Source organism: Protomyctophum bolini, assembly GCF_963924005.1.
Source record: "Protomyctophum bolini genome assembly, chromosome: 10".
Classification (NCBI taxonomy): domain Eukaryota; kingdom Metazoa; phylum Chordata; class Actinopteri; order Myctophiformes; family Myctophidae; genus Protomyctophum; species Protomyctophum bolini.
The window spans coordinates 31,326,416-31,351,561 of record NC_137871.1 but is presented as its reverse complement, the minus strand read 5'-3'; the positions used below and the strand labels follow the sequence as shown (position 1 = coordinate 31,351,561).

The following is a 25,146-nucleotide window of genomic DNA, read 5'->3' as shown; positions in this document are numbered from 1 at the left end:
GCAGGGAAAAGAGCACTAGGAGGTAAATGGGGTGGAGGTGGGATGCGAGAAGCCTGCAGGAACGTGGCTTGTGTCATGTGCAACAGCTGTATAAGCAACTACTAAGTCTTATAAATAGATGATGGATGCTGGGTTCGATTTGCTGGGGGGGATAATGGCTTTAAAGTACTAGTCCGGCAGCCGGGCTTGTGGGGTGGGAAATTTGGTATATAGTATTTTTTTATTGGCCTAAAATGTTGTCTATATACATTCATGAATCCACTTGCTGACCGGCTGTCGGTATTGAGCAATTTGTTTTATAGGGGTATGTGATCCTATACCATTAACATCTAGAAATAAGGCAAAAATGTCAAAACGTCATTATGCTTTGCGCATGTGTCATCAAACTAGGGTGGTTTCATGATTCTGAATCCATTCCAAGCATTAGTTTTGCACATAAAACACTCATTGGGCCGTCATCACAAATGTAATGAGGTCAGCACATTTTGTGCACATTTGTGGCTATGGCCGTTTTTAGCCCAAGGAGTGTTTTTTGTGCAAAACTAATGCTTGGAATGGATTCAGAATCATGAAAACCCCCTAGTCACATGCTATAAAGCATAATGAAAATTAGAAAATCTTGCCTCATAGGATGTTAATGGTATAGATCACATATAAACCCCTATAAAACAAATTGCTCAATACCGACAGCCGGTCAGCAAGTGGATTCATGAATGTATGTATGTATATATAGACAATATTTTAGGCCAATAAAAATAAAAATAAAAATATACTAGTGTGACCGACTCGTCACTACCCAGGGCAAGGAAGGACACAAGACAAGGCAGCTTCCTTAAGTTTGTCGCTTTATTCCTCCAAGTCAAGGGAATAACAATTTGAAAGCATCACAATGTTAGTTTACACAGGAGAGCAGATGGCTCTCCCCTGTCCGGACAGAGGCTCTCTCCTCAGTGTTTGTGGAGATGACTGATTTAACCTGTTGTGCCTTGATCAAGTCCATGCACAACATGTGCGCAGCCACACCCAGCTATGAGTCCAGTTCTAGTTTGACTCAGGCCAGGTGTGACTGCTTAAATCAGTCATCCTCCCTCTCACAACCACATACTGTATATATACACCATATACCAAATGTCCAACTTTAAACAAAAGAAGCCTATACTATACTCATTATACAGAATGTCCCGTTTCAAGTTTTAAACAATGTGTTGCGATGCGACGCATTGTTGAGCTTGCAATATTTGCCTCTGAGATGTAGTATAGTACTAGTAGAAGTAAAATAATTGGAAATGGGAAATACTCAAGTAAAGTACATACCTGCATACCTCAAAACAGTACTTAAGTAAACTTTCCACCACTGCCAGCACCTCTGCTTGGCTTATGAGGCCAGCAGGAACATTATGCAGATGAGTGTTAATGGACATGCACTGCCTCTATACCGGTCACCAGTCACTACATCTCACCTTTCCTCCTTGTTATCACACACACCCATGGCACACACACATGTTCTCCTCCATCTAAAATAGTGGTGTCCTCATCTTACCCCAAGTGTGTTTTCTTGGGGTAATTGTTTTTCTTGTTTTCTTCCCTTTAATGTTTCAGTTTTTCTGAAAGGTCCCAAAGTTTGTTGTTATTATCATTATTACCACTTAGTTGTTCTGGTTTCCTTCCTTTAATAGTCTTTCTTTTTTGTTCCATTTTGGTGCTGAAGTTTGTTATTTTTACTACTCTTTACTACATTTTTGCAACCCGTGTATCTCAGTGCTGAATCCCATATATTGTCTTTACCTATTTTCGAATCTTCTCCAACGCAACCTGTTTATTCATCCTCTTTAGATTTTTCTGAATTGTCAGAGACTTTATACAGCTGTAGGAGGCCTCCCTGGTAACACCAGATATTAGATTGTAATGAAATAAGCTCACAACCGGTCACTTCGCACCGCATAGTGAGCTTGAAATGAAAATGAATTTACTTTGTCATTCATTGAAGTTGTGAAGTCATGAAAACAAGCACCACATGCTCTGGGTGGTGGGAGAGAAGAAGTTTGCCAGTACCTTCTCTGAGATCCTGAATGTCTTCAACTGCCTGAGGTGTGATCTAGGTGTTGTCTCATCCTTCTTTGCCACAGTCTCAGTCTGCATTCTCCGGGTCAGATCCTCAGTGATGTGTGCAGTGAAGCCGCTCACCACCTCCAGTAATGCCCCGTTGATCAGGAGCTGTAACTCTAAAGCCCATAGACTCCATTGCATTCTTCTCCAAGTGTTGGAGTTTGGAAGCACTTTGGAATCAAGGCCAAATCTAGTTTGTAAAAAATAAATAAAACACATTTAATTTAATGCAGTTCTTACTGTTCAAGTTCCAACACTGGAGGACAGCCAATATAATTTGTTCCCTGAAATTTGTACAATAATGTGTGTGGTGATGCTCAATGTTCTGGAACCGTACAAGCATTGACTACATCGATCTGTATTACCACGGTAACATTGAGAGATCTCCCAGCAGCCACTGAAGAGGAAAGGCAATTATGCAGTCAGAGTGTGTGTGTGTGTGTGTGTGTGTGTGTGTGTGTGTGTGTGTGTGTGTGTGTGTGTGTGTGTGTGTGTGTGCATGTGTGTGTGTGAGAGAGAGAGAGAGAGAGAGAGAGAGAGAGAGAGAGAGAGAGAGCAAAGAGAATAATATAATGACATGAGATGTGAAAAGAGGGAGTTGATCCCATGCCAATTTGTTTATGATCAGGGGTGTCCAAAAGGTAGATCTACCAGTAGTTCACAAAGGCTGTGCAGGTAGATCACATGTCATGCTCCTAAAATAATATATTGTTTAAAGAAGAAAAAAAAAAAATATATATATATATTGGCATCTTGAATTAAGGTGACTTGATTGATTCACTATTCAATTATAGATACTGTACATGTACAGATACTGTATCTGTATTTCTTTCGGTATGTACAGTAGGCCTATCGATAATTTATACCTGCTTCTACTGGACTCTATACTGTATGTGTTCTCTCCGTACATGAACAACATCTTGGGGTATAATATACCCCAAGATGTTGTTCATGTACATGTTCATGTACATTATGCGAATATGAAAGCAGCCATAATGTTTTTCCACAATGATTAAATTAGTATACATTGCCGTAAGGAATAGAGTGCCTCTGTGCACAAACCAAAGCTCTTGCGAATCCCAAATCTAATCATGTTAGCATTATCTGTATTCTGAGGCCTCATACACATGTTCAAACAGATGTTCTGTGCTCTGTCTGTGATTAATGGCTGCCACAATGCAATTCCAATGGGATTCACATGGTTTGACCAAACATTAAGTGTTTGATGAGGCAGCAATCAGCAATCAAACACAAATGTTTGGTCACACCATGTGACTCCCATTGGAATTGCATTGTGGCAGCCACTAATCACAGACAGAGCACAGACCATAGGTTTGATACGTGTGTAGGCCTAAGGCCTCATACATACATATCAAACGAACATTCTTGTTCCGTCAGTGTTTCATGGCCGCCTCAATGCTTTTCCAATGGAAGTCACGTGGTTTGATGATTGCTCCCATCCCCCATCAAACACAAGTGTTTGATCAAAACACATGACTTCTATTGGAAAAGCATTGAGGCGGCCATGGAACACAGACTGAACACAGCATGTTCGTTTGAAATGTGTGTATGAGGCCTCAGAGTAAGTGAAGCTCTTACTCTGAGGCACACACGTGCACGGACTTCGGACAGCTGGGCCAAACAATCAATTACTGAGGCAGCTAATTAAAGCTCACGTCAATAACTCATCCCAATTAAGACACTAGGGTCGACGTAAGGCACGCATCTCAGTGCCGTCCAGTCAATTCTAGTCTTAATTGATTCTGCACTTCTGCCAGGAATTCTTCCAACTGTATCTCACTTCCTGGATGTCTGTAGGCTACATCAATCGGTCAGCGGGTGTTATAATCAAGTCTACAGTCAAAGCAGAAACATCAGATCCATGAATGATGTGTTACATGAGTCAAATTCATTAACTTGCGCGTTGCCATTCTAGTTTACCCTGAACACCACAGTATGGCAAGACGATGGAGACAAGACAACACTACCAGATCTATAGTGTACTGGTTCCCAAACACCATTTGTGGGTTGTGGACACATTGTTATGGGTCCCATTATTTTTTGTTTCCTAAATTTGGAAGCTAAACTTTTCATGAATTAAACAAGAATTATATGATTTTTTTCAGTAACTTCATGAAGAAATAATTCTAAAACAATCTAAGAAATTCCATAAATTAGAAGAAAAAAATAGTGAAAATAGCTCACAACGATGAGCTCACAAGATCGGCTATTTTCACTACTTTGGGTCCTGGGAAAATGTCACAGGATGAAACATTTCCTTTATTTACGACCGTAGGTCGCATTTACTATGAAACCCTGCATCTCCCATCCGTCAGTTAGTTTAGTCAAACAAGTGACCCACCTGAGTCCATGCATGTATATGGTCAAGCCTAGTGACATCACACCTCCATTTGGTCACGCCTCGTGACACGTCACATGGTCATCTCCATATATGAAGATCACGACACTGACCTCATCTAACCCTGGATAACCATACATGGAGAAGACTGGATCATCACCTAGATCTGCATATATGGAACCGGCCAGCAACTCTCCATATATGACCTGTTCTGACATTCCATTTTGATCCTTCCCCACCCGTCCTTCCTGTTCTGACATTCCATATGTTGATCTGACCTCATCAAACCCTGTACACTCATGACACACTCCATATATGGCCAGTACAGAAATCATTCATATGTTGATCTGACTCCCTGCATGTCAAAGCACAAGCGCTCGCCCAGCAGCCTGATTATTGTATCGTCACCATGATGTCTATATGTAGCTCGCATTGTTGTCACTTGGGATGTCCCGATCACGTGTTTTTACTCCCGATTCCGATCATTTGATTTTGATTATCTGACGATTTTTCCTGATTAAATATTTATATTTTTAATATAGAACACGTATGCCATATCACAATACTATAATATCCAAAATCACAGACATTATCCAGTCTAATATCATGATATGGATATAATATTGATACTAGGGATGTCCCGATGACGTTTTTTTTGCTCCCCCATCCGATCATTAGAAAATGATGTGATCGGCCCCCGATTTCCGATCACGTGTTCGGATTGGGACAACCCTAATCAATGTCACCATATTCGTCTATTCTCAGTAGCTACACTAGACCAGGCAAAGACACATCTTGCCTGGCCAAAATGCAATTCCTGGAAACGGCACGAGGGAGACCCCTGTGAACAAACACTCTATAACAATGATTACTATCAGAATATAGTGATTGAACCTTTTAACAAAACAGCCAAACATGTTAGTTTAAGTTTACTGTACTCTGCGTCCTAAAATTGAAATACGTTGTATCAGTGTGTGTGGCCACTTTCTTGTTCCTTCAAGATTTCTATTCAGAAAATACAATACAGTATGAAATATATCAGAGACTCCAGTAGCACGTTTAGTATTGGTATGGTGGTGTTGTTGCAAGAAGGATGTGATGTGAGTTTCAATATATGCTTGCTTGGTCTTGACCGCTGCACAACCCGTCCCCGTGCCTGAGAGTACTATACACACACTATCAACCGCTCATAATTCATAATATCCGTCCTCGAGAACTGCCCAGGATGAATTAGACACACTCTCTCTTTCTACACCGTCCTCATCTATCCTGCATTGATCAGGCGAGTCTGCGTGGTTCTCAGTTAATCGATCAGGGCTCGCACAGAGCTCAGCTCCTCCAACACACTGTTTAACATAATCATCTGAGAGCCGGGGAAATACTGCTGCCCAGATGGGAGTGACAACACAAAATGGCTTTTCCATGGATTCCTAATTAGTCTTAACAAAGGGTGTGTGTTTTTTTAGGATGCTTTTGACTCTGGCATACATTTGAATGCAAAGCTGGTTGCTCGGCCGCAAATCTAAATCAGATTTGAACGGTTTTTATGGACTTTTTCTTATGGACAATTTAATTTCTTCTATGGATATGAGATTTCTGCCAAATATATCCAGCACAGCTTATAGCCATCACACACGTTTGATATCAAAGAGGGGAGTCATAGAGGCCTTCAGGGGATTGTGCATGAAGCTCTAGCGATTCAGCGACGTCCTTATTATAAACCAAGTCAATAGCAGATTATGGTAATGTGATATAAGTGAGCACAGTGACTAATATGCTGCGTGAACATGGTATCCGATGCAGTTATTTTTAGCTGCAGGAAACAAGTACATTGAGTGATTCCAGGAAGCTCTTCCCTGTCATCATGTGTGTACAGTACAAGCAGACAGAGGCACAAACCTGCACATACATTAACAGCCACTATACAAGCAGGGATGTTGCGTAAAAGGTGTACATACATCATCACATGACGCAACGGAATTGTGCTGATCTGTGTGAGGCTGAAACACATGAGCAACAGTCACGTCATCATGTCATTAATATAGTGCTGATGACTCAACATCAAGGGGTAATGAAAAGTCATTCACTCTCTTGAGTAATGCACTCTGTTCTGACAGTGATAAAGGTAACTGGTGATAAATTAAGGTCAATTTAACTACTTAGGGGTGGGACGATATGGGTACCAAACAATACGATATCTGTGGGGATATTAGGCCCTCGATAATGATAATAAAGGGTATGCGCATGCATAAAGTAAGTGGCAAATCAAGTGGTAAAGTGAGTGCAAAGTGAGTTTAACGGCGTTAAATGCAATCATGTATGACATTTCTGTTTGGATGTGGGCTGTCAAGGCTAGAAAGTAGTTTTTTGCCCACTCAGTAGGCATTCCCAAATAACTTTCAGATATAATGATGATGTCACGTGCATATCACCATATTTGATATATTGCGATATTGCGATATTCAAACATTTAAACCACCTCTGACTGTGGCTGATGTCACATTGGAAATAAATCTGCTTCCATGTGACTTGTATGTGACCTGTCTGCATTTAGGCCCGATTTAGACTGCAGTCACATCAAGTCAAATCAGATTTAAATCAGATTTTCTTTCTCAAATCCAATCTTTTGGCGACCTTTCACTGCTGTTTGCAAGTGACCAGATCTAATCTGTGCGTTCAGACTGCTTTTAACAACTCAACCCAAAACCGCTCTGCGTCGACATAATTATGCACATATCTGCTTTGGTTACCGTGGTAACCAACAACAATCTGACATTGCAGATAGGACCGTGTATAGCCATTCTCTATACCATTCTGTGAGAAATGTCCTCCTTATGAACGGCCTTGTTTCTGTACATTCCGAGAAGTTTAGTTTGTACGGAGGCATCCCCCAGTGTAAGGAGCGCCTTAAAGTCTGTAATTTCATATCCTACACGGTTTGCATTTCACTTTTTCATATCGTGTCAAATATGAACTGTGTTTGAAAAATAAACAAATCATCCCGGCCGTTTCACTCACATGGATATGAAGAATAAGCTGAGATAAAACGCAAATGCATGTTACTGTCGCCGAATTATTAACATTTTTTGCTAGAAACAGACTGTATCAAATAGACTGACTGACTGTCGTAAACGATACAGAGACACCTCTCCAACAATATCGCAGAGACACTTTGTTTATTTTTTGACCACAATTCTTATATGAGACGATTTTAAGATGAGCCAATGTTATTCTTCATAGAGAAAAACTTCTGCGACCCAGGGGATGAGCGAGTAATGTCAGGACTTTAAAGTAAAATCTGTACCAATTGGTACAGATTTCAGATCATGTTAAAGGTCTAAATCCATTTGATGGCTAGGCTATATACATCCCAAATGTTTTCAAAAACGTTTTTGAGAGAAATTTAGCTGTAAATTAGATTGTGTGTTTACATGGCTGCCATGTTGGAAACAGCAGTAAATCAAGCTGGGCGCAGCAGGTGCTCCGAGGCTTTGATTAAACAGTGGTCTGTTATGTGGAGCGGTCAGAAATAACACACCGCTGAATCCGGCGGCGAGTGACCAATCAGAATCAAGCATTCAAGCCGTGTAATAAGGCTTCATAATTATCACGAATCTCACCGAGGCTATCAGACAGAAACCCCATGCTCTGCAAAGTGCAAACTCGTGACAATGAATGAATGAATCAAGCCTTATGAGTGCGTGCCCTGCAAATAGAAGGAAACCAAAGGAGAAGGTAGGCTATAACCTACCGTACCGTATAAAGTCAGAAGTCAAACATTATAGCTCATGGAAATAGGCTGAATAATACCTTAATTTAGAGGTCTTTGGTGTCACGTACGACGTAGGACGCCATGCGTTGGCTTGTAGAACGGTTATTTTTGGCTACGCCGTGGCGTTGCCTAGCCTACTACTAGGGAGTAGGCTATAAATTGGGCTGTTCCACGGTGCGTCTCTCGACTCTCTCCAGGAGAACTTGTGGGTGCGCTTTTGTGTTCTACTCTCCACTCCGTGGCAGCCAATGACACGCAGACAGCAGCATCAACAGCGCGCAGGAGGAGACGGAAAAAGAGAAGAAAAAGGCAATATCGTCGATCTCTCTTCTTCTTCACGTTGAAGAGAAATGAGAATGAGGACGGAATCCATGTGGATGCAGCTGTAGCCTGTAACCCGGAGGCGAACGGATTTAACTTCAACCACCGCGGATAAGAACGTATATGATTGGATTTTGGCTAATTTTCCTCAAGTCAATGCAAAAGGAAATATGCAGGGAAGCTTCGCCATCCTCTGCGCCAGTTTACTGGGGATGTGCTTAGGTTCAAGCTCAAGTTTTCCAAGTCAAGTCAATATAGGTAAGAATGGTGCACGAATTTGCACCCATTGTTGCATTGTTGCTTGCGTCTACATTGCAATTTTCTCGTTTCAACTCGTGTGGCGTTACATTTCAGTGATGCACTAAAAGAGTATACTGTAGGCTATATCATGTAAACCTGATTATCATCAGTTTAATTAAATTGGTGTCAAACAGCCTATATAAAACGGATAGTTTTTGGCCTTGATTATGATTGGTTGGGTCTCAGTGCTCTGATAAACACACCTGTGACTGAATTCATGCATGATGTGAGCTTTCTGGCCCCCCAAAATGTAATTTAGGTCTACAAAAACAGTTAGTTAGATAGTTTAGTAGCCATTGTTTGCAATATGGGGACACTTCCAATGCAATATGATTTTAAATATTGCATAGCAATCAATCGCCTTATTGTTTGTGTGATACTGTACATAGGCCTACTGTATTTCACAGTATGCAGAATGGGTACATTTCAAACGAAAGTACAGGTCAATTAAATACAAAAACTGAGGATAGATCCAGAAAAAGCACAAAGACTTGTTTACATAAGGGTCCATTTTCAATTAATCAGAATATCAGTAGTATTGTGCCTATTAACAGCCTTTGCTGTTATATAATAACTGTAAACCGTATGACGGTATGACCTCCTAAGGGGCACATTTCTTAAATTACATGTTTACTTGTGCTTCACTCCACAGGAGGCTTATTCCCAACTGACTCGCAGGAATATGAGGTTTTTCGGTTCGCGCTCTCTCATCATCAGGACATCCCCAAACTGGTGCCGCAGGTGGATAGGGTCAAGATGGGGAACAGCTTCTCCATGACATATGCCTGTGAGTACAGTATGACTTTACTGTCAAATGCATTTAACATACAAGCTGGCATTTTTCTGTTCTGTGAAATTGTGTTTCCTCAAAGCTCGTCTCTCCAAAAGAGCATTTTTGGGCTGAAACTACACCAACCACTAGAACTTCTGATAATATTCTGGAAAATAAATAGCAAGTGTAATGTAGGTCATATCATCTCATTAATACGTTTTGTGTCTCGGGTGAGGAAAGCCTTATGGCTATGCTATGGTGCTCAGAGCTGATTTGATAACGCCATTCAATCTGGACCCTCAAGCTAAGAGTGTTTTTTTGTTGTTTTTTTTTACCCAAAACGTGGTCTGTTCAAAAACAGATTATGTGCATAAAATCTTTCTTCATGTACTGTCTATGTCAGATTTAGCTTTAAAAGCTTTTGTCTGATAAAGATTGTCTGATGCCTGGTGCCTATACTGGAACATGGCCAGCATGTTTCACTGTCATTGGTTTTAGCTATGTCAGGCAATGTCATGTGCAGTTTGAACAAGAAGGAAAAACATATTTCAGAGCAAGAATCAGCCACAGATTGCAAACCAATCATTCATACCATATAGGCTGACATATGTGGTAAAGTGTCTGCATGCCCACCACCGCAGAGGTTGTGCGTTCAAATCCACCGTGGTGCAAATTGTCAAACATCTACACAAACACAATTGGCCTGTGTTCGGGAGAGGGAAGCCGGGCGGGGATTGAGATAATTGTCACTGCACAAGCAGCTGTCAGCAGGGAGTGTTGGCGGGTGGAGTAAAATGAAGGCTCTGCGTCCTCTCGGTTGGGAATCCTCACTGGTAGGTGAGTCAGTAGGATACAACAGCAGTGACAACACAGAAATGTGTGTGGGCACAGGAATCAATTGGCTTAACGCCCCCTCCCCCCCTGTTTCTCTCCAAAAAGTCCACTCTATAACAGCTAACATAAAACAAAAAGTACCCTGGAAAGAAATATAGATGGTATATCTGATCACTTTGCTTCAGAGATCATGTGTGAGTTTTAGAGCAAAGTTGTAGGAGTTGTATAGCGAAAAGTTTGTTTTGAAGAAAAGGCAAAATGGCGTAAAGTCTAGTCTGCCACAAATGGCCGGGACCTATTTGGGGAGCTGGGCCATGATCCAAAGGATTTTGACTGTAAGGCCTATGGTTCAAGAGTTATGGTCCAAAAAAGGGGGTTGCAGTTGCACTACCATGAAGCCAATCAGAAACATTTGGAGGTTCTTCTTTGGCTTATATGGAGAAGTTTCACGTTACTTGCACGCGAACACACGCATGCACATGCACACACACACACACACACACACACACACACACACGGACGGACGGACGGAGGCACGCACGCACACATGCACACATGCACGCACACCCACACACACACACACACACACATACACACACACACACACACACACACACACACACACACACAGATGGACGGACAAGAGTAGTCTCTGGCCGTGTTTTATTCAGTTTCCACTTGGAGATGGAGAGAGACATAGATGAAGCTATAAAAAGTGTATTCTAATTCAGATGTAGTAGCTACTACTAATATGGCTAAACTAAATTGGCTGCCCCAAAATTCAATCATGAGTCCTGGAATTGGAAATAAAGTGGATATTCAGCAGCACGGAAGCAGGTTATTTACGTCGATTGTTAATCAATGTTGGGCTCTGCTAAACATTGTTTGTTAAGCGAGAGATTTCCTAACACTCTAGCCTATATAAGAGTTCCAGACATCCCATGCTGAATTATCTGATTTAAAGGAGCGTCTACTCCCCCCAGCATGAGTCCGTATTAAGAACCCTAAGAACACCTCATCCATTTTCATATCATGTTTCACAAATTTTCAGCCAGCACCTTTTCTCTCCCCAGCTTAAAAATGGAGTGCCGTGAGGACAATTTATTTTCAAAATAGTGAAGATTTTCCAAAATATCAGTGGATCTGTGTAGTCATGCGAAACGGAGCTTTAGAGAAACTATGACGTCACCACTCATTAGTGCATATCATTTTTACCATAATATAGGTGAGAAATGCAGCTTGCGCCTGGAAACTATACGGATATCTATCCGATTGTTTATGTTTTTATATCACTGTGTTATCATTGTTGCATCAACTGCACCACGTCAGCAAGCAAAGGCTCTGCATGCTGCATCCAATAATAAATAATATCAGCCTATAGTCCAGTCCACGGTGGCCACTAGATGTTTGTAGAATGTAGGCTATTTGTATTGGTGCGGAGGGCGAAGCTTGAATAATAGGTTAATTGCGGACCTACAGATAAACTGTGGATAACGCGTGGCGTGTGCATAGCCATGTGAAACTATATTCTCGTGCATAAAGTTCACAGCTACACCAGCGCACGCCACATGGATGTGAGAATCATGCATTTCCTCGCCTAAATTTGTGACATCCCCTACGACGGTCGTATTGTTTCAGGGCTATGATAAGACATTATAATGTTTTGTCAAAGGATAGACTGTAGACATGCCGTATTTTGCTCTCCATGTCATGGTCATGGTCATGGCGGGGGAGAGAGAGAGACAGAGAGAGAGAGAGAGAGAGGTGAATGCAATCTTCTGGTGAGAAGAAAGTAGGCATAGTGGGTTATGTCCAGTCGCAAAGCGTGCCGTGCACATGGCACATCTCTCTCCAGTTTAGGTAATAAAGGGCGCACCCTTGACTGCATTCCGTTGTCACTGTGCCTGCCGACCATATGTGTGTGTACTGTGAACGCTGTTCCCGAATATGTCCTTTATTAGCCTATATTAGCCTACATGTGACATGTAGGCTAATATAACACGTGACATTTATTTATACACCTCGAAAATAGCCACTATACAAGCTCACAACTAGTTGCGGACACAACTTGCCACTTGCCAGAGCAATGATAAAGTGTCTATGGGTATATGAATCAGATTCAGAATCATATTTTTAAATTATATGGACGGAGAAGATCAAGTGTCGGGATTTGGAGATTTACGCACAGTGTGACATGCTGACACGCCTGACAGAAAATGCAAGAAACATGTTCCACTTCCACAATTTAGGTGGCTTTTAAAATGCGGTAATTATTCCTTCATTAAAAATGTGATATGCCTATGTATTTGGCACATCAGTGTAAATATAAAATCAAATCAAATAGCCTACAATTGAAACCTGCTACTGCAGTGATTTTCTCCTGTGTTCAATGCGTTTCTGCGTTTGTGTGTGGACACAGATATCTTTGTCACATGGGCAGGGATTTTTTTTAAACAGAGGTCGAAGATATCCGTTTAGCAAAAGATCCATATAGGTATAGCCCAGGCCTTAGCCTATTGTTTGTTTCATTAATGGTGGATTGGTGTGTTGTTTGAGACAATCGTGAAGGATGAATTATGTCTGAGCTACTTCTGGGAGAGGTGGGATGTCTAGAGTTGAGGATTGATCTATTCTATTCTGTATGTACCTAAAGTATTATGTTGTATAATCCTATTACACGTTAAGTCGTGAAGCCAGCACCTTTTATCTCTAGTCTCTGGTAAACAATGTTTTCAGTACATTCCTGTCCACTCCACAGCTAGCTGTGATTGGCTGGAAGAGTCTGTATCAATCTAAACAAGGATCTGCCATGAGTTCCGCCCCACCCACTCTCATCCTCCACCCACTGAGGGGACGCGTGTTTTCCCAAACATATAAACACTGTGCTCTTTTCAGTGTGAACATGTGCTGCCTAAATCAAGGCTGAAGCTCAGAGGGAACCGGGCTTTTGCAGTGGCAGCTCCCAAACTCTGGAATGAGCTGCCTCTGCACATAAGACAAGCCCCCACTCTTCAGGTGTTTAAATCACGCCTCAAGACATATTTTTATTCTTTGGCTTTTCCAAGCATAGTATGAGCCTTTGATGTTGAAAGTGACACTGTGTACTGTATGTTGTTTGTTTTTAAATGAAGTTGTGATTTTTATTATTTTATTGTAAAGCACTTTGGTACAACTTGTTGTTATTTAAATGTGCTATAGAAATAAAGATGGTATGGTATGGTATGGTATGCATGATGAGGCTCAGGCAGCAGGATAGGGATGGAGCTAGTGGGATCACACCGTCTGTAGCAGCAGGGGAGGAGACGGACAGAGAGCCTTTATGACAGCTCCGAGAACGGCTTCTACACATGCAGGACAGTACAGTAGGCCACTATATGGCTGTGTAGAAAAAGCTATCTCCATACTAGTGATGAAACCATAGAATCCTCCTTCCAGAATGGTACCACGTACAGTGGCAGCCATTTTCCCCTGAAGTCTGAACTTGCTTTAATGCTTTTATCATCTCTGACGGGCTACATTTCCGGGGAAGGAGATGTTTTCACTGCTGTCTTTGTGTCTCCGTGTGTGCTGTATATGTTGCATGCCATATACTGCATTTGATACACACTAATTCAACAATCTTTTTGAGCAAATGTGTGTAGTTCATAATATATTGCCTATAATGGTCTCATGGTGCTTATCATCGTTGTGCTTCCTCAGTAACATATTACCCTACGCACACTTTGTATTTGTTTATCTTAGTATAGGCTACTTTTATTTAACGAGGTAGATGTGTTACAATACGGAATATCTTTAAAGGCATGTACGTGGCAGTACAATAATAACAACAGCCAATTAGCTGCTACAAACGTTATGCAAAGCTTGGCCAATCACAACGGAAGTTCAATTCGATTATTTGATTACTCGATTCGATTATTCGTTTACTCCGGAGGGGAAAAAAGTGTCACAATAACTAGTCTGGTTGCCACACAAATAATAATAACTAGCAATTTTGAAAAATTGCAAAGTGTGGTTGCCGCAGTCGCTTACCTAGGCCTCCCACTATAATATTGTCAGCCAATTACAATGTCACGTTTTGTTATGGACAAAAGGGCCATTACAATTACATTTTGTATTTAATACCTTTTCATACAAGGTTATTGATCCTAAGCCACTGATTGCATTGTATGGTGTAGTCCTACAGGAGACACCATGACAACTCCAAGCCTACGTAGACCTTTATTAATCCCACAGGGTAAATTATGTGGCATTCACGAGATATCTCGTGTTTAGAGCTTTACCACAGTGTGCCAAACAAGAGAAACACGAGATTCTATTTTTTTTCTCCTTTTGTCTTTTTATGTCTTTATAAACGATTGTACAACATAGATTGGTTACGTAACCAACAACAGCCAATTAGCTGCTACAAACGTTATGCAAAGCTCGGCCAATCACAGCAGAAGTTTGATTACTCCGGAAGAAAAAGAAAGTGTCTATATATATAACTATACACTAATAATAATACAAAACATAGAACAATTGAAAGATACTGAAACTAACAGTTTCCACCACTTTCACGCTTTTAAGTCCTTTAAGATTGTGACAAGGCATCATCCATGTGAGTGATGAGTGATGAGTTCTGACAGCTTCAAGTCTTTCTGGAAGTTATTTTAAAGCTTTTTAGTACCATTTCACTACAAGCAGAAGCATGTGGGGAAGACAAAAAAGGCCAGTGGAGGTGGAGGTTGTGATGTAATGTCCATGGCTTCTGGTAAGTGGAGGTTGTAATGTAATGTCCATGGCTTCTGGTAAGACACAGATATAAAAGGACCAAGCCAACTAGAGCATCAAAAAGCTGGACATAATGAGTGCACTGATGTGTAAAAGACGAACAATCTTAATACACAATGATACACAGAATCCAATGACTGCAAACATTGAGCAGTTCTAAGCATTCATTCATGTACGGTCACGCAGAGGTAAGAATCACAACATGTGACGTATGTTTGCTTTACCAATATCTTCCACAAGCAAACTATTTCTTCTTTTTATGATATTATGACAACGTTGTTAAATTAGTAGTAGTAGTAGTAGTAGTAGTAGTAGTAGTAGTAGTAGTAGCAGCAGCAGTAGTAGTAGTTTTATTTTGGTCATAAAAAACTAACATTTAAATATTTCTTCTTACAACTTCTGCATAAGACCAAAAAAAGGTTTAGAGTGAAGCCAATGGCTGATTTTGCCTATCCTTTTCACATCAACAAAAACTTAAAGAAGGAGGACAAATCTGAAAACCCTTTTATGCCCATATATGGAGATTTCCGGATCTGTCTCTCTGTGTCCCTTTAGTTTATTCCTATATACAGTATGGAGTTCTGTGTCAGGCAGGCCCAAATATGGAGTGTTGTGATGTCAGAACAGGCCAGCTCCACATATGGACCCTGGGCAGGGGCCCTGTTCAGAGCCTGGGCAGAGGCCTTTTGTGGCGGTTCTGGACAACTGTCCGACTAGACACCGGGCACTGCACTCCCTGTGGGTGTGTGGAACGCGTGTGTCGAAATCGGTGGGGCGAACGGTTCTCGAGTTACGTGGATTATAGCCGGAGGGCCTACATGTGTACATACAGACAGACGAACAGAGACATGTTTTGCATTCAAAAGAGGCTCAACACTGTTTTGTCATTGTGCATTTTCTTTTTTCTTTTTTTTTAACTGGACCATTTAGCTGCCCCCCTTGGGTCACCCTTTGGTAGACAGTAATTCTTGATTCATAGAGTGCACACTTTTCTAGATTATTGTCTTTCCCCGTGAACTGCCATTGATCTGTGTATAGTCATTAAATTACACTGGGCCAATATGCTCTAATAAACCTTCACCTCTGACCTCAGCTGTTCACTGACACCATTATATATTCCTTTACACGCCTCATGGTGATGCGGGATGTGTAGGCAGTCAACGTGACCATTTCTCAAATGTTTGCGAGAAAGAAAATGTCTGACACACATGGAAATAGGCTAGTTTTTTCATGGTTGCAAATATAAGCTTTCAGTTATATATTCAGGTTGTCGTTAAGGTTAGAATTAAAAGAGAATTCTGGATTAACTGATTTCTCATTACTGTACATCCAATAACGACATCCAAAGCGCAGCACAGCTCTGACAGTGCATGTTGGGTCTAAGGCTAAATCGCTTATTTAGCGGGGAAAAATCTAATATAATCTACACGTGTATTGCTTATTTAGCGGGGAAAAATCTAATATAATCTACACGTGTCTTTCATAATGACCCCCAATCGTGCAGACATGTTTTGTCCCAAAGGGGCTTCTGTAACAAGGTGAGTGAGCCTAAGACCCAGCACACATGCTCTGAGCTGCAGTCCCCTCTGAATTCATTTTTATTTATTTTGTTTTACTCGTTATTGGATATAATAACATCAGATTAAGGTTAATTCGGAACAGTTAATCCTGACTTCTCCTGTAAGGGCATAATATGTATGTGATATGTATATCACATACATATATATATATATATATATATGTAAATATGTATATACTGTATGTATAAAATTGACATCCTAAAATGTTGACGTCCTCACAAATATACTATAGATAGTAATGCAAGTGTGTGTGTGTGTGTGTGTGTGTGTGTGTGTGTGTGTGTGTGTGTGTGTGTGTGTGTGTGTGTGTGTGTGTGTGTGTGTGTGTGTGTGTGTGTGTGTGTGTGTGTGTGTGTGTGTGAACAATGGGAGTATGCCTGTGGCTCCCAGGGGTCTGTGAGTGCGAAAGCCATAGGGGTGAATGGGCCTTTGTCACACACACACACACACACACACACACACACACACACACACACACACACACACACACACACACACACACACACACACAGGATAATGTAATGTAAAGTGGGTTAGCTTTCATGAGGTGGACTTCTGGACAAAGGAGAGAGAGAGATGAGAGAGAGAGAGAGAGAGAGAGAGGGGGGGGGGGGTTGTAGTGTAAAAATGTGTTGATTCATCAGCAATTCATTAGTAAAAGCAGTGTACTGTACAATGTACATTTCCTGTCTCCCAGATGGTAATGATGTGACTGCTTTATGTTGGAGTTTCACACAGACACACAGCGCACTTCTGTTCTCTCTCTCTCTCGTGCGTGCGTGCGCGGTGTTTGTGTATCACGTGTGACCTTTCATCTAACATCCCTGTTTGTACTCATGCGTGTGCAGTGGCTGTTAATGTGCACATGTGTATACCTCTGTGTGCACTGTACACACACATGATGAAAGGAAGAGCTTCGTTTGTTTCATGCAGCTTAAAAATAACTGCATCAAATACCATGTTCACGCAACATATTAGTCGCTATACTTACATATTACATTACCATAATCTGCTGTTGACTTGGTTCATAATAATGACATTGCTGAATCTCTATAGATCTGTGACTCTTTGATAACAAACGTGTGTGGCGGTGGCTAAGCTTTAGAGCAATTTCTCGCAGAAGACTCGCATCCACAGAATACATGGAATTGTCCATAAAACAACAAACAAGAACACTGTCGCAAAATGAAACAATGTAGTGTTATAATAAAACGTTAGAATTCGATTATTTTAGGTACTAGACATGTGCCGGTCGGCCACCAACCTACTTGAGAATGACGAAAATCTGGAATGCATACCCTACTAACCCTATATGCAATACCCGTCATATCTGTTGCCATAGCACCCGTTTTAACAGTCTGTCTGTGTCCCTTTTGTGCCCATATGGAGATCTAGGGCTCCATTTTTGTCTCATCTTTCTAAAGCCACTATTTGGGGATTTAGGAGTGGGGAAAGGGTGTTCCCCCACTAAAGTTGGTATTTTGGTTACCTGTCTAAATCCCTTAAACACCTCCGTTACCCGTTATATTATGCATAGGTGTGGTTTGGGCGTTAATTTAACCAATCACCAGTCTTGGCTTTAAGAGATCCCTTAACCGTTGCCCGTTAGTGCTATATTGCTTCATAGCCGCTGCCCTGAAGTCTCACTGCTGCACCCCAGTTCAGAGTTCTATGTAAACTACGAAATTAGGGCTTTCATTTGGTATATAGATCGTGCGTGTAGGCCGTCTCTACAGAACGGTATGAAGCGAAAAGGAAAGTTCGGTCAATAAACCCCATTTGCTGCTATGGGGTGATCCTGAACTGAAAGAGCAAATGGAAATGGAATCGCGCACAAATAACTTATTTGACTATAGGCCATAGCTATAGGCCTACAATTATATACAGACAGACTCTGGAAGAGCTTGCCCCTTCACATTCGCTCTGCCCCCTCCATTGCTGTTTTTAAGTCTCACCTTAAAACTCATCTTTTCTCCCTGGCTTTTAATCCCTCCTGAGTCCATTTTATGCTTTCATCCTTACATTTTTGTCATTTTTATTAGTGTGTTTTCTCGTTTATATTCTGTGTTCTCCTGCCTGTTCTCTGTTTTTGCCACTGATGTACAAGCACTTTGGTCAACCTTGGTTGTTTTAAATGTGCTCTATAAATAAAGTTTGATTTGATTTGATATAAACACAATGGACGTGGCAGGCACTCGACTTCTGCTGATTATAGGAAAATTACAAAGAGATAGGAGAATAAGGAGAGATGAGGCAGCCTACTCTGTGCCTGCAGACATCTCCATTGAGGCGGGCGCGGCGTGCCGTGCACCGCTCTACCGAACTAATTTGGCACGGCTTACGGGTGCTTTTAAACTCCAAATTGACTTCCCAAATGTATGTGACCAAAATAGCAATTTAGGGGAAAGCGTGTCAACACGCCCATGACCACACCGCTAGGCGCAAATACCGGTGTCGGCAAAAAATATAGTGGGTGACGTGGGACGAAAATACCATTAAGGGACAGAGAAAGCTCCTATATTCGTAATTTTCGGGCAGCGGCTGAATTGGGTATTGAATTGGGTAAGGGCTGCGACAAAATTGGAGCCCCTAATCTGCATCTGTCTGTCTGCCTGTGTCTGAAGAGTGAAGATATGTGACTGTGAAAAGACTGCCAAGTAATCAAATTTGGGCTCATTAGGTCCACTGGCAGAGCCTGACCAGTCTTTTGTGGCGGTCCGTGTATTGGACTGACAGGCAAGCGTCCCATTAACAAACCGTATGTATATAAGACTAATTGGGATCTATGGAAAAGGCCATTTGCACTGTCACTCCAATCTGGCCAGCAGTTTTTCCCCAACTCTCAGAGGGTCTGATCTCTGAGGCGAGCCCCGCTCGATGAACTGAGAACCACTGCACGGAGGCCCGTCAGCCTGATCAATACAGGATAGATGAGCACGGTGTGGAAAGAGGGAGTGTGTGTGTGTGTGTGTGTGTGTGTGTGTGTGTGTGTGTGTGTGATTCATCCTGGGCTGTCCTCGAGGACGGATTATGTATTAGTACTTGATGCGATGTGTGTAGTTCCGCACGGGGATGCCACGTACAGTATACAGTAGGTTATGAAACAGTCAAATAACAGGCACGTTGAAACACACATCTCGTGTTCCTTTTTTGCGGCAATAATAAACCACATACTGTAATACAGTGTGTCTGTATGTATACCAATTCTATAACATGTTGCTGAAGGCACAACCAAATCCCCTTTCTCGGATTACAGTAATAAAGTATCCTTGTCTTTTCTTCTAAATGTACGGGGAGTGGATGGATTAGACCTAAAAACAATACTGATTGGTCACTTTAATATGTTTTGGTTTTCTATGAAATGTTCAAGTCTTTGTACAACAGAGAGAACTATATTCATAGGGGTCTATATATTAGGGGCATGCTTATTATTATTATATATATGTTTTACTTTACCTTATTTGTGTATTTTGACGGGACAGAGCATATTAATGGACATTACAAACGGATGTAAATACACCACATTTAGCAAAGATGTAAATCTTCATCCGCAGTCCCCACACAAAACCTAAAAAGATGTCAATCTTCATCCGCAGTCCCCACACAAAACCTAAAAACAAAACAGGCAGGCAGTGAATCATGCACATTACTCTACGAGACAAAGCATATAAACATACGTACAAGAAACAGTAGACGACCTTTTCTATTTTCAAAATGTTGAGAAATCATATTCTGTGAATTTGTTACCATTACGTTTCATTAAGGTGACATTCACACCAGAAAGCTTTACTGCGATTAAAACAAATCCTGCTGCGCATTGCCAGAAAGTGCACTTCGTTTGGCAAGTGTGAAGGCTCATTCGAATCCTAATGCATATCAAAGAACCGCATTCTACTCCGAGCAAAAACGGGGGTTTCGCTTCGCTTCCAATCGCACTTTTCGATTCGGTGCAGGTGTGAATGCAATCCGCAGTAAATAAAGGAAATGAAGCAAACAATGTGGCGGGTGAGGAGCTGAACACAGTTGGAGACGGAGAAGGCAAATTTTACGCAGCGCAAAGATGTCCCTTTACCGTGGGTCGAATGAGGAGACTGAAGTCCTGATCGAAATGAGGACGAGTACATTAATCAATTGCTTAAGGAAACACATAAAAACACTGCAGTGTATTATAGCCCACATAATATTCTGTCTGTGCGTGCCGTAAACATTGTGCTGTCACTGTGTGGGGACTGGGGAGTAGGGACTTTCATCTCGATAAACTTGTAAACATTTTGCGCTGCTGTCTGTTATATCAGTGCGCTCAGAGCTGTGCCTCCAAAAGAACAGTGCGTGGCTGCGTGCGTATAGTGTGAGAGAGAGAGAGAGAGGGGGGGGGGGGGGGTCCAGTCCCAGACGGCACATGCACGTTATGAGTATAATTTTATCACCATAGATTTCACTGTGTGGGCTAGTTTATGAATGGAGCACATTGATAAAGGTCCCCCTGCTGCGTTTCCAATTGCTGCAGATGACAGTGTGAAGGCAAACCGCAGCAAATTAAATATGCAAGAATCCCAATTTATCAGCCCACTTCGTGTCTACCGAAGTATTAGGTAGGAATGTGACCTAAGTCTACCTCATTTCATTGTACTGTGTAGTTGTTGTTTTGTTTAGTTTTTCCTTTTAATTTGTTTTAATCTTTGAGAAACGTTCTGCTGAAGCAACTGAAATGGGAAGTGCACTCAACATGCTGATGAAACATTGGGAAAAATGCTTCTAGATGTGTGGACTAAACGTAGTCAAGTCCTTCAATATCCATATCGTTTTGGTCGATTCGACATGTTGATTCTGCTCTATTGATTTACTTTTAGCCATGCATGCATCGTGACTTGAGCAGAGCCATGGCTGAGAGGTGGGGAGGGAGTTGGCTTCGGCAATGATTGCCACATTCCTATTGTTGGTGCTGAAGAATGTTATTGAAATATATTACAATAAATGCACCACGCCTGTCTCTGTCTGTATGTGTGTGTCTGTGTGTCTCTGTCTGTCTGTGTGTGGGTCTGTGTGTGTGTGTGCGTGCGTGCGTAAGTGCCCGGCCTTGAGTCGGTCGGATAAACGGTTGTCTACAACCGCCACAAAAGACTGGTCAGGCTCTGCCAGTGGACCTAATGAGCCCAAGTCCCCATACCATACCATGCAATTTCCAGGCTCTGCCTAAGCCAATTGATTGCCATGCAACCCTGGCCTTATATTATTCCCTCCACCTGACATTTGATTATTCAGTCCACTTTTCACAGTCAGTTTTCACTCTTCAGACATTCTCCACACAGACGTTTACCACTGCACAAGGACAAAACAACACTTAAAACGGGTACTATGACAATGGGTATGCATACTAGGGTGGGGTATGTATTCCCGGGCACAGGTTTAGTTCCTCAACAATAGGCAATATTTGAATAGTTGTCTCCTGATTGGCCCACATTTTGCCACCTTAGCCGTGTGAAAAGAGGGTGGTATGTATTCCATGTGTATGTGGTTAATAATATACATGGGTATGCAAGGGGAATCTGGGTAGAGAACCACCAACCCCCTCCTGCAGGAAAGAATGCCCCAAAAAACATGGGATGTGAGCGTCGGGAGGCAGGGGGGTGGTTGAGGATTGGAGGTCAAGCTGTCATCACAGACCTGGTGGATTGTGTCAATCAGACTCATGGGAGCTGTGGTTTATTGTGTAGCTGTCTGTTCACAGCTGTGCTGAACGGGTTTGTCCTCAGGGTTCATGGGACATATCACAATGTAGTCGGCTGAACAGCGTGTCTCTTTTCCCTTCGGGACAGGGCATTTGGGGACAGGGCACATATGTGTTAAGAAGAAAACAATGAAAGCAGAGAAAACTGGCCTGGACTGCAGCCTGCCAGGTGCAGTCTAGGGCTAAGGCTTTTGGTATGATGAATGTGGAGGAGGCATCATGGATTTTCTCAGCAGGGGTCCTGGGAGAAGGAGAGCTGCCCACAGCGGTCAATGTAAATCAGTTAAATCTGGTCCCGGATCAGCACTTTGATCGAGAACAAAACGTCATGGCTGCAGGACAGTGCATCTGTCCACTTGTGTGCAATTTACAATTTAGGCATTTATCAGAGCGACTTACAGTAAGCAAGAACAAAAAACATGTAATACATCGTTTACATAGTAAATAGAATTAAAAAAAAAAGAATATAGTCATCATGAATCATACGTAAGCTATGAACATAACAGTGGAATATCTATATAATTAAACTATGTATATACACTATAGAGTGCTACATCTACATAAAATGCTATCTAAGTTGCATAAGTTGAGCCTATGCATACGCCTGTAAGGTCGTCGAGGCCAGGGCAAGTGCTACAGGCTTGTGCTTGAGGATTGGAAAAGGGGGGCATGTTTGCAATATCAAAGTACTTGAATGTTTTACTTAAGTAAAAGTATAAATACTGCAATATAGGTACAAATATATATATAAGTACAAATCTGAAATCCAAAATGTACTTGAGTAAAAGTACAACATATTTACACCAACATGTACTCATAGAAAGTACCCATTGTGCAGAATGTCTTATTTCAAATGTATAATAATCTTTAGAAAATAGCATTGTGAGCTTGTAGATTCATTGGCCGAAATGTGTATAGGGCTGAAGTGGTTAATGTATATGTTTTGTAATAATAGGCCTATAGTAACTCATGTTGTGAAATAAATGTAGTGGAGTAAAACACTTGCATTCGAGATGCAGTGGAGTATAAGTAAGTAAGTATTGGAAATTGGAAATACTCAATTAAAATACAAATACCTCAAAATGGTACTTAAGTAAATGTTACTTTACGCCAATGATCTCTTCACCCTCTAATCGGCGCGACACAGTGACATCGTAACGGTTCATTTACATCTGAGTGTATAAATGGACACACACACACACACACACACACACACACACACACACACACTACAAAGGTCTGCTTTGAGTTCACAGACTTTACTGCACAGTTAAAAGAATCTTCTCTGGCATGCTGGGTCCATCTTAAGATGTGTGGGTTTGACAGTTATGACTTGTGTTAGAATATGACGTGTCTGGTGGGGATGAGGGACAACTTAGCTTGGAGGAGGAGAGAGGGACACTCGCTGGGTTGTGTCAGCTGTCATGTTTTTCTGCAGTGGAAACAGATGTTTGGTCCCCACTTTGTCATGAATCTCAGCCGCTACTGTCTGCTGTAATGAGGAACAAAGCTTGTTAAAGTGCGTTGTGTAACTCATGCAGCTCTGCTAACTCTCACGTTGACGGCACTATAGACAGCAGCTTGTCATCCATACACCACCGTGTGCGCGTGTGGGCGTTGTGCGATGCTAAATGACTGTTCTGGTGTAACAGCAGAGCTGGTATCTCTATAGCAGAATGACGAAGAGAGACCTAGCACCATGTGTACTGGCCTGTCAGCTCTCGTTGAGGTGTGGAAAACTGTGTAAAATGCGGCTGTACGTCTCCGGCTAACCTGCCTCTTGTCTGTTAATAGAATGTTATGAATCAGCTGTGGTGGAAAAAAATATTTTTGGCTGTTTGTATTCAAGGCCCTTATTCTTTCAGTGTTGACCCACACTTCATGACCATAGGTGAGAGTAGGAACGAAGATTGCTTGGTAGACACACAGAGAGCGTTACCTTCTGGCTCAACTCTCTTTTCGTGCGGTACAGGCAGCGACTGCAATACCGCCCCTGCCTCTCCGATTCCCCGGCTGATCTCCTTCTCCATCCTACCATCACTCGTGAACAAGACCCTGAGAAGAGAAAATAGCACATCTACAAACTCATATCGCGACGCATTTCAAATAAATGCAATGTAGTAAACGTACAATATTTGTATACTCAATTAAAGTACAAATCAAAATTATACTTTATTTTTTGTCTTTTCTAATCAAACTGCAGGAGGCCTTGGCTGTGTACATACACGTCTTTAAGGCTTTTTTATTGATATAAAACTAAAAACAAAAAATCGAAAGCTGCCGTTCACTTCCTTGTTTACGGCTCCAAAAGAATGGCTCGTAACTCCTAATCTAGGGAACTCTCCATGGTTTTGACCAGATGGACAATAAAATGTTCTGTTTTCATTTCTGACTTCAGCATGCCTCTCGTTTGGAATATTAACACTTCTAGAGAGACATTAGCGTGACCAGCGTGAGGTCAGAACTCATTATGCCTCCACGGAAGGTTTCATATAGTCAAATCTGCCATATCTGCTGGCACTCTAGCACCTTTATTGCAGAGGAGTGAGTGATGGAGGGATCGGGGCCTTCCCTATCCCTCCCTCTCCACCTGCTATAGCACTG

The 25,146-nt window shown here is 41.7% G+C and overlaps 1 protein-coding gene across 1 annotated transcript in view; it reads left to right on the top strand.

The window, feature by feature from the left end:
- Positions 1-8,697: 8,697 nt before the first annotated feature.
- LOC308322401 (glutamate receptor 1-like) overlaps positions 8,698-25,146 on the top strand; it is a gene marked incomplete at its 3' end in the record, with an annotated part of 76,604 nt that continues 60,155 nt past the window's right edge. The window contains exons 1-2 of the mRNA XM_080773633.1: positions 8,698-8,816; positions 9,511-9,645. Of these exons, the coding sequence (XP_080629759.1) occupies positions 8,729-8,816; positions 9,511-9,645 (223 nt within the window). The 5' untranslated portion in view covers positions 8,698-8,728. The remainder of the gene's footprint in view (positions 8,817-9,510; positions 9,646-25,146) is intronic.